General features: G+C 59.5%; 1 protein-coding gene across 1 annotated transcript in view; it reads left to right on the top strand.

The window, feature by feature from the left end:
• Positions 1–1867, top strand: part of LOC102768252 (extracellular matrix protein 2) — a 5453-nt gene extending 3586 nt beyond the window's left edge. Inside the window, exons 7-8 of the mRNA XM_006766959.1 lie at positions 945–1271; positions 1687–1867. Coding sequence (XP_006767022.1) covers positions 945–1271; positions 1687–1867 — 508 coding nt within the window. The remainder of the gene's footprint in view (positions 1–944; positions 1272–1686) is intronic.
• Positions 1868–10245: the final 8378 nt, after the last annotated feature.

The raw sequence follows: 10245 nt of genomic DNA, 5'->3' as shown, positions 1-10245 counted from the left end.
TGAGGCGGGGGCGGAAGGGGTGGGGGGCTGGCAGCCAGTCAACCAGTCAAGCCCCAGCTGGCACCGCCCAGTTTTTCCCTGGATCGTGGAAGGGGAGGGGGCTGCTGGCTCCGCAGGCTCCAGAGGTACCTGAGCCCCCAGCCCTGTGGACTGAGGACAGCATGGGCCCCAAGGCTGAAGGGCTGACCCCACCAACAGGGGCTGGGGGATGTCACTGAGAGAGAAGCCACTTTCTCTGCCCTGGGCCTTCTAAAAGCTTCACCTCCCTGACCAGCCCTTGCTCTCACCTCCCATGGAGCGACCTAGGCTCACGGAGGCCTGAGCTTCACCGCCTGCCTCCCTGATCCCTTAGGGTCCCCTGGCCTTGACCCTCTGAGAGATTGATTTTCTCCCCCCCCCAACCCCCCGTCTCTCCTCTGCTTAGCCTGGTTGAGGCAGGAAGAGGACAAGAGAGTAGGGATGTAAGGAGGAGGCCGTGGGGCCAAGGAAGGGCAAAGCAGGGACAGGCCTAAGTGGGAAAGGCAGGTGACAATTCAACTGCCCCCAGCTCTTTTGCCAGATAGCAGGTCCCTCCACTCGTACTTTTTTGTCCAGTGTAGCTCTGAGTGTGTGTGTGTGTGTATTGGTTTCAGAGAGGGAGAGGGAGAGATAGAAACATCAATGATGAGAGAGAATCATTGATTGGCTGCCTCCTGCACACCCCACACTGAGGACCAAGCCCACAACCTAGGCACGTGCACAGACTAGGAATCGAACCGTGACCTCCTGGTTCATAGGTCAACACTCAACCACTGAGCTACACCAGCTGGCCTGACAGTGTCTTCTGTCAGGGCAAATCCCACTCTCCTCTTGGGTGTGGCCCAGGGACCGTGATCTGGGTTCCAGCTGTTCCAGTGCTTGTGGCTGGGCGCCATCAGCTCACCTGGAACCCCTGCGCCCCACAGGAAGCTGGAGACCCTCGACCTGTCCCACAACCGACTCGTGCACGTCCCCTCCTTCCTGCCACGGGGCCTCCGGCGCCTGCTGCTGCACCACAACCACATTGAGCGCATCCCTGGCTACGTGTTTGCACACATGAAGCCAGGCCTGGAGTTCCTGCACCTGTCCTACAACAGCCTGCGCGCCGACGGCATCCACGACGTGTCCTTCTGGGGCCTGCGCACCTCCCTGGCAGAACTGCTCCTGGATCACAACCAGCTGCAGGCCATCCCGCGAGGCCTGCTGGGCCTCAAGGGGCTGCAGGTGCTGCGTCTGAGCTACAACAAGATCAGGTAGGGCTGCCCACCTGCGCCTATCCTGCTGTCTCCCCGCTCCCCGCTCCGGCCAGGGCTGAGCCATCAGGCCCTGCCTGCAAGGTGGGCTGGGGAGGGCTGGCCTGTGGGCCCTGTGGCCTCAGAGGCTGAGGGTGGGGCTGTGGGGGAATCCTTTACACACCCCCAGGTGGAGGGCAGCATCCAGCAGAATCTGGGCAGGGGGTGGGCAAAGGGCAGGTAGGACAGCTCCAGTCCAGAGCAGCAAGGGCTGACCCACCTGCCTGCCCCTCTGTCCTGGGGTCTTGTCCATGCACAATGGTCTCATTGCCCCCCTCATTGTGGGACCCTCTCTTCCTCTACTCTTGTGTGATGCCTGCCTCCCTTTCCTGGGATCTTCTCTCCTCTGCTCGGCCCTGCCACCCCCACTCCACAGACACGTGCCCCTGAATTCCATCTGTGACACTCGAGCGGCCCAGGACTCCAACCTCATCTCCACACGCCTGGAGAACAACTTCATCGATAGGCGCCGCATCCCCCCCACCGCCTTTTCCTGCATCCGGGCCTACCACAGTGTGGTCCTCCAGCCCCAGCAGGGGGAGGGGGAAAGCTCCTAGGCCCCGCTACTGGGCTTCCCTACCCTCCCCCCTCTCCTTTGGGGCTGGTGAAGGGGGCTCAGGCCCAGGTCCACTTGATCTTTGCACCACTTCAAGAAAGATCTAGAACACCCTGATTCTTCCCATGGACTGCTGAGGCCCCTTCACTTAGTAACCAGCCTGGTGGGGTGCATTGCTGGTTCAGACTTGAATATAATAAATGCATCTTATTCAAGCCCATGGCCTCCACCAGCCTCCTCCCATCCACCCTCCCTCTTGGATCATAGCCACGTGCGTGTGCTGGATGTCCACTGTGTGTGGAGTCCCCAGAGCCCACATCCTGGACATTGCTTCATCAGCAGGGGGTTGAGAGTGACTGATTCTGGAAGCTTCTCCATAGAGCCTCCTCACCCTCACTCATCTGCCCTGGCCAGGGTCCTGAAGTCCCCAAGCCATCTGGGGGCCAGGCTGGACTCTGTTGCTCAGAGCAGCATCAGTGCCTGTCATCAACGAAGCATCCCTGTCGGGGGCAGAGGGGGCTGGGAGAGAGGAAGAGGTAGGCTTAGCTGGCAGAACAGGCTGATGTGGAAGCCCATGGTGCCCACCCTTTGTCCTGGAGCCACCCACATCCACCACTGCACCCAGGCCAGGGACACCTTGCTTCTCCCTCTTCCCCTGTTCAAGGTCCCGGGGCCCTCCTCCTGGTTCCCCCATCCCAGGCACATACCCATTCCCCAAGCTAGCCAGTGGGTCCCCGGCTCCCCCAGCCCCCACAGCCCTCAGGGGCAGGCTCAGGTGTCCAAGGCTGTGGGATCCAGATGTCCCCAGTGCAACCTGGTGCCAGGGAAGGGTGGGGAGTGGCATGGGCTCAACAACTCTTGGGAAAGGAGCTCTTGGTCTCTGGGAGGTCAGGCCTGGCCCTGGGGATCCAGCAGCCACTGTCCCCTGGCCAAAGTTGCTGACTTGTCTGCCTGGTGGAGGAGGCAGACGCAGATGCGGGCCAGCTGTGGTGGTGAGCCCTGCTGAGCCCTGAGGACAGGACTGGCCAGCTGTGCTGGGTGGGGACACGGGATCTGTGAAGCCCCATGAGGTCACTGGAACAGTTGCCCTGCCCATGCGAGGGGAGCCACCAGGACTAGGGTGGGGTCACTGGGTCAGCCTTGACAGCTCATGATGCCACCATGCCTGGTGCTGAGAAGGACGGAGGGGAAAGGAGGAGGCAGGCAGGTGATAGGCATCAAGGATGCAGTAGGAGCAGGACCGGCCCCAGCCTTCAGCGCTGCTGGCTGTGTGGGGAGCGAAGCAGGAAGGACACCAAGTCCCCACTGCAGTGACTTTGCCCTGCCACCGCCTCTCACTGTAGTCTGGGCCTGGGAACTGTGAGCCTGACATCGGTCCCATTCTGTAGCCACCCACCCCCACCCGCGCCCTCCCCCTCCCCCAGTTCTCAACAGAGAAAAAGCCAGACTCTGGCAGGGGGCGGGGCGAGGCCTGGGAAGCTGGTGGAGTGTTTGCTTTGGACTCATCCCTGCATTCCTTCTCCAACCCGGCCTAGGCCCACAGATATGGCACTTCCTGTTTGGGCTGGGTCAGAGGTCAGCAGCCCTTGAGGCGCTGGCCCTGATGGGGAAGGCTGCTACTTTCCCAGCTCTCATGACCCCTTCTCCCCACCCCTCCTGTTCCAGCTACCCCCCAGCTGCCTCCTTCCCCACAGACAGAGGTCAGGCCCTGGGAGCACAGGAACTTGGGACTGGGTGAACCCCCCACTTCCCTACCGCTCTTTCCTCCCCTGAGCGGATGAGGTCCAAGGACCAGGAGGAGAAGGGCAGGGTAACATGGCTGCCATGTAGGAGTAAGGGCAGAGGAGGGCAGGGCATGGAGGAACAGGCCGCCCGCAGGTAGTGGCCAGGTTAATTCCACTCCCAGACAGGAAGCTGCTAGACCCTCGGGGCTGCTGGCAGGTGGGCCAAACCCAGGCCCAGAAGCGAATCCTTGGGTGGCCCTCCTGAAGGGAGCGGGGACCAGGCAGCTGGGATAGCAGAGCCTCCTGGGAAACCAACTGCTGAGGGGAGGATTAGCCTACAGGGAGTTTACTTGGAGGCTCTTGGGCTACCACCTCGGAAGGGGAGGACAGGAGCAGGAGTGGCCCAGGGAGAAGCTGGCCTGCAGCCAATGATACAGCCCAGCCATGCCCCTCGAGTGCTCCGACCCTGAGCTGGTCCTGAGTTGGGGCAAGGGGACCGGGTCTTTCTATCCCCCTGTCATCAGTAGGTGGGGCTGCCCAGCAAAGGGGACATGACTGGGGTGAGGGCTCTCTCCAGCCCTGACAATTCCCCCAGAGGGCCAGGAGCTCAGGACTAGGGGTGCCAGTAGCTGGGGCCAGGGAGGTGGCAGTAGCAGCACGGTGTGCCCCCGGTGAGAGGGGATAGTCAGCAATCCAGCCAGGGAGGATGAAGGAGTGCAGTGCTATGGACATCTGGTGGTAGGACCGAGCCTGCCTGTCACCTGGTGCCCGCCTCCTCTCCAACCATGCGCCAACCCCCATCCTCTGCTCATGCATGCCTGCACGGGGCTGGGTACTGTGTCCCTGTTCAGGGCAGGTGCTGGCTCCATTGGTGGGGCTCTGGGGGGACACTGGTAACTGTGATGGTGACTACAGAGTAGGAGAGACTGGGGTCAGGTGGCATGGCAAGTAGGGAGGCACTCATCGGCGGCCCCTGGATTGAGACAAGGGTAGGAGGGGGTGGGGGTGGGGCAGTGGGGACTGGGAGGGGAACACAACATAACAAATGTGAGGGGCGACAATGAGGACAGGAAGAAGTGTTGCATTCTTTGGGGCCAGACTGATGTCTCCTCTCAGGGACCTTGATGGAAACTTGCACATCTTGCCCTAGCTGGTTTGGCTCAGTGGATAGAGCATTGGCCCGTGGCTTGAAGGCCCCAGGTTCAAATCCGGTCAAGGGCATGTGCCTCAGTTGCAGACGCGATCCTTGGCCCTGGTCAGGACACGTGCAGGAGGCAACCAATCAATCTGTCTCTCTCATATAGATGTTTCTCTCTCTATGTCTTTCCCCCTCCCTTCCACTCTCTCTAAAAATCAATAGGACAATATCCTTGGGTGAAGATTAACAACAAAAAAAACCTTGCATGTCTGAACCCCTACCCCCAGCCACAGACTCAGAGCCCTGCCCATCGACCTCCAAATTCTCCAACCCGCCTATTCCTCTCTGTCCCCAGTGCCCCGACTTGAGGGTCTACCTTCGCAGGTCTCCCTGCCTAGCCTCCTGCACATTTGGTTCCGTGCCTTCCTGCTGCCTCACACCCCACTTCGTGGCAAGCTTGGTTCCAGCTCCCAAATCCAGAGACACGGGCCCAGGAAGGAACATACGGAGCAGAGGGAGGCAAAGGATACATCTAAGGTCATATGCCCTGTGCCACGCCTCCCCCACCCTGGCGGCCACCCAGGGCCAGGCCAGGAGACACTAGCTGCAAGGCCCCCCTCCCCTTCCCCCCCCTCACCCACTGCCCTCACCTGAGCCCCCTAACCCTGCAGGCAGCTCGCAGATCTGAACACAGCTCCTAGGGGCTGGCCTGCCCCAGGGGAAGACCATGGGAGCCCCGGGGTGCCTCATGGCATCTGTGTCTCGCAGGTTTCTAAGGTGGTGAACAGATGGATGCCTCCCCGTGGCACAGTCCCTGTCCACCATCCCTCGTCTGGCCACACCCAGACTGTGCCTCTCTAAAGATAGCTAGTCGTAGGCCAGCCTGCACAGAGCCCCCTTCGGGCCCTGAAATTACAGCCCTGGCAGCCCTGGGCGGAGAGCCACTGTGTGATTATGTCCTCAGGGAAGGTCAAAAAAAGCTCTGGCATAGAGAGTGCCAGCTTTCACCGGCCACACCTCGGCCATCGGCACTGGGAAGCTTCCAGATCGTGGAGGCTCGGCCGCTCCACAACCACTCGGCTCCCCCTTGAGCATGTTAGCGTGAGCCTCTCAGGGAATGGTCCTAGTCCCCTTCACCCAGAGGGTCCCCTGAGCACAAGTTATACGTTTGGGGCTCCTGGATGTCCCAACTCTGGGCTCCAGGGACCCTGAGGTAGGAGCCTGCCTCCCTGGTGACTATGGGCCTGACCCTCCCTCTCCCCTGCCTGGCCCCTGAGAATGCAGAGATTGGGGGTGGATGAAGCCCGCCAGCTGTGAGTGAGGCCCACATAAGGCCATGAACTCAAGGACACAGGCTTGGGTTCAGGGGCTGCAGTGCCTGGGAGCCTTGAGGGCTCTCTCAGAGATCTCAGCGGAGTTCAGGGCAAGGCCTCTTGCTCAAGAAGTGACCTTGATGTGTGTGTGATGTGTTCCTGCTTGGGGATTTGTCCTGGAGGCTGGAGTGTAAGGGGACTCCCTTGGGCAAGACTCCTTGTGCTGGGCTGGCTTTGCCAGAGTCCTATGCGGACACTCCGGGGAGGGGCTGGGAGGCAGGAGAGCCGCCTCCTCCTAGAAGCCCTCCATGTGTCCCCTTCCCATGCCATCACCTAAACCTGCGCTGTTTCCTTCTGATCACTCACCACACTCAGTCACCATGTTGCTTCTAGTCCAGCAGCACGTGCACTCTCCGTGGAAGTCAAGGCTGATGGACTCAGTGCCCAAGGATGAGACAAAGAGGCAGAGGGGAGACCGAGAAAGCAGTGGGGAACCAGAAAGAACAGACAGGGGGAGCGATCTGCAGAGGCGGGAGTGAGCAGGGAGCCAGCCGGACCTAGCAGGGCCAGGAGGCCAGGAAGGCCCCAGAAGGGGGCTGGCAGAGAGCCCCTGGAGCTCCACGCTGGCGGCTCTGTCCAGGCCCCAGAGGCTCATGGGACCAGCAGCTGGGTGGGCTGGATTTCAGGGGGAACTCTCACTGCTGCCACCTCTTCAGAGGTCCCCCTTTGAGCCCCTGGGAGCCCCGCCCAGTGGGCAACCTCCCAGACTCCCAGGCTCTGCCCTGCAGACACTAGAACCAAGGGCCGGTTTTTGCTCCTACAGGGGACCAACGGCTTGAAACTGGCCCTCCGGGTGCCCTGCTTCTCTCCTGGGCCTCCCCTAGCTTTGAAGCCAGGGCACGAATAGCTTTAAGCCAGCTATTGGGGGACAGGCTGCAGCTGACCCCAGGCCCTTCTCCACACACAGGCCTATAGGGTGGCAATGGCCTTGGATTGCCCAGCTGCGCCCCCTGCCCTTTGCCCCCTCCTACCACCTCCCTATATTGACGCACCTGCCCTGCATTCTGGGGCCCCAGACTGGTACTAGGAAGTGGGTTGGGGTAGCAGTGACCCCACAAGGGCCACGTAAGAGCAGGCAGCCAGCAGTATGGCCTAGGGGTTTTCCCGAGAAGCCTGACCAGCCACTCAGCTCCTTCTCAGGTCAAGTTCTTGGCTCCTTCTGGCAGCAGGGCCTTCTATGAAGGCGCCTGCAGTGGGAGAGGGGAGGGGAATCTGGGCTGAGTGGCAAGCCGGTTCCAGCAGGATCACTCGGGCCTCTGAAGCCCTTTGGGGGAAGTGTCCAGGGTTTGGCTTTAAGGGGGCCTGTTTGGTGGTGTCCCAGAAGTGCAGGGCATGCTGGGAGAGGATCCTGGTCACCCTCAGGCTCATCCTGATGGGGGATGGGTTCTGCCTCCCCTCCACCCCAACCCCTTCTCAGGCGCCCACCAGGACCAGGCCAGCGCTGTCCGCCTCTCATTCTTCTGAAGCTCAGACAGCTGTGCCCCGGCCTCCTCCAGAGCCTGGGGCCTCAGGAAATGCCTTCTCTTCCTTCCTGCCTTGCGCCCCCCCAGGCCTGCCCTCCCCTGCCTCCTGCTGCCTCCTCCCAGCCCTGTCCTCTGGCCTCCCACCAGACGGCAAGGACATGCTGTTCCCAGTGGGCATCAGCTAGGGTCCAAGTTGTTCCTTTGTTGCAGAGAGAGCTGAGGCCCAGAGAGGAGGAGGGAGAGGGGGAGGGGATCCCAGGACTTAGGTGCTGCCTGGCTGGTCTGGGAGTGGCCCCCAAATTAGAGGGCCAGGCCCAGTGACTCAGTGGGCCTGGGGCCGGGTGTGCAGTCACGGCTTATTGCAGACTGCAAACCACAGACACGAGAGCCTTCCAGGCACAGGAACCGTATGTACAGAAATCTTGCCCTGGATGCACCCCCCAACTACGGGGAAGATCTCCAAGGTGCATCTGTGCCCCTTGCAGGGTGCCACCCCACGCTCCCTCCAGGAAGATGCCAGGCTGTGCAGGGGAGATGGAGGCTGGCCCACCACTAGGTCTGACCACCTAATTCCAGTGACATTCTCCCCGCTGCTCCCCACACCCTCTGCACCTTGCTGTGTGCGCTTCCTTCTGCCACCAACAAGTCCCTCTTCACTATTCCTCTGGCGCTGTGCGCAGCCCTAGTGTCCCAGCCTCCAGAGCAGGGCAGGGTGCAGCAGAGGGTGGTTGTGGGCACAAGGCCAGGTGAGACTCCTTGGGCAATGGGCATGCCTTACATGGGTTTCTTTCATTTCTTAAACAGCTCTATTTTTTCAAATATATTTTTATTGATTTCAGAGAGGAAGGGAGAGGGAGAGAGGGATAGAAACATCAATGATGAGAGAGAGTCATTGATCAGCTGCCTCCTGCATGCCTCCCACTGGGGATCGAGCCCGCAACCCGGGCATGTGCCCTGACCGGGAATTGAACCATGACCTCCTGATTCAGAGGTCGACGCTCAACCACTGAGCCACGCCAGCTTGGCTTAAACAGCTTTATGGAGATGCAATTGACATGCCATACAGTTCACCTATTTTAAGTGTACAAATCAAGAGTTTTTAGTATAGTCACGGAGTGTACAATGTCACCACAGTCCATTTTAGAACATTTTTATCATCTCAAAAAGAAAACTCATGCCTTTAGCCGTCACCCCTCCATCCCGCATTCCCCAGGCCCTAAGAGACCACTCATCTACTTTCTGTCCCTATACGTGCGCCCATTCTGAATGTTTCCAGGGGAATCATACAATTGGTGGTCTTTCGCGCCAGGCTACTTTCATGGCGCACAATGTTCTCTGTGTGTTTTGGACCCTCTCTCTCCTCCGAAAGGCCATGACTGGGGATGCTGGCGCTTGGTGAGGCCGCATGGGCCTCGCGATATTAGTCTTTCTACTGCCAGAGATGTTGGAATACGTCTCCAATAAACAGGAAAAACCACAAGCAAACAAGCAGACAAACTGACTCCCCTTGTCTGGAAAGACATGAGTTCTTTCCAGTCTCCTAGTTCAGACCTTTTGCGTCGGCATTGCCCCCCCAAAAGAAGAAGGAGCCAGAGCTCCCGACCCGGACCCTGCTTGGCCCATGTCACCCTTCTCTGTGACTCAGCCTGGAAGCTCCTTGCAGGCAGGCGCCACAGCTCGGTCAGGCCACCTTTTGTTCCAAGTCCCCTGAACTGATATTGGTGCAAGAAAGGGGGCCTTGCCCGGCCAGCATGGCTCAGTGGTTGAATGTCCATTTATGAACCAGGAGGTCACGGTTCAGTTCCCGTTCAGGGCACCTGCCCGGGTTGCAGGCTCAATCCCCAGTGTGGGGCATGCAGGAGGCACCCGATCAATGACTCTCTCTCATCATTGATGTTTCTATCTCTCTCTCCCTCTCCCTTCCTCTCTGAAATCAATAAATTTATATATTAAAAGGGTGGGAGGAGAGCCCTTGGACCCAGCCATTCTTCCAGGCAGAACCTTCTAGACCCCACTTGCATGCCAGCCCTGGGCTGAGCACTGAATAACTGAATGACAGCTGGCGGGACCCTCAGACCTCATCCCTGTTCTCCATCCATTGGACCCATTTCTCTTCGGCCTCCCCTCAGCCTCCACCTGCTGAGTTTTTCCTCTCTATACACTATTCTCTTTCGGTTTCTTTGGAATTCTGTCCTGTCTTGTGTCACCTGCCTTAGCATCTTCCTCTCTCAGCCCCCTAGTCTCCTGTGCAGATCTCAGCATCACTGCCTACCTCGGTTTATTTATTTATTATTTTGATTTTATTTTATTGGTTTCAGAGAGGAAGGGAGGGGGAGAGAGAAATAGAAGCATTAATGATGAAAGAGGATCATGGATCGGCTATCTCCTGCACGCCCCACACTAGGGATTGAGCCCACCACCCAGGCTTGTGCCCTGACCGGGAATCAAACAGTGACCTCCTGGTTCATGGGTCGGCGCTTAACCACTGAGCCACGCCGGCTGGGCCTACCTTGGTTTCTCACTCCCTCTCAACTCTCACCTTTGTCTCTCAGAAGCTGCTCCTGCAAGAGTCTCCCTCCTGCAGTGTCAGCCCATGAAAGAGGCTGGCTCTGGCCTGGCCCCGCTGCATGCTGGGTACATGGGCCAGGGGAGGAATGGGACCCCGTGGACAGGGAGGCCTG

Source organism: Myotis davidii, unplaced genomic scaffold (assembly GCF_000327345.1).
Source record: "Myotis davidii unplaced genomic scaffold, ASM32734v1 scaffold462, whole genome shotgun sequence".
Lineage (NCBI taxonomy): Eukaryota > Metazoa > Chordata > Mammalia > Chiroptera > Vespertilionidae > Myotis > Myotis davidii.
This window is presented reverse-complemented; position numbering and strand designations above follow the sequence as displayed.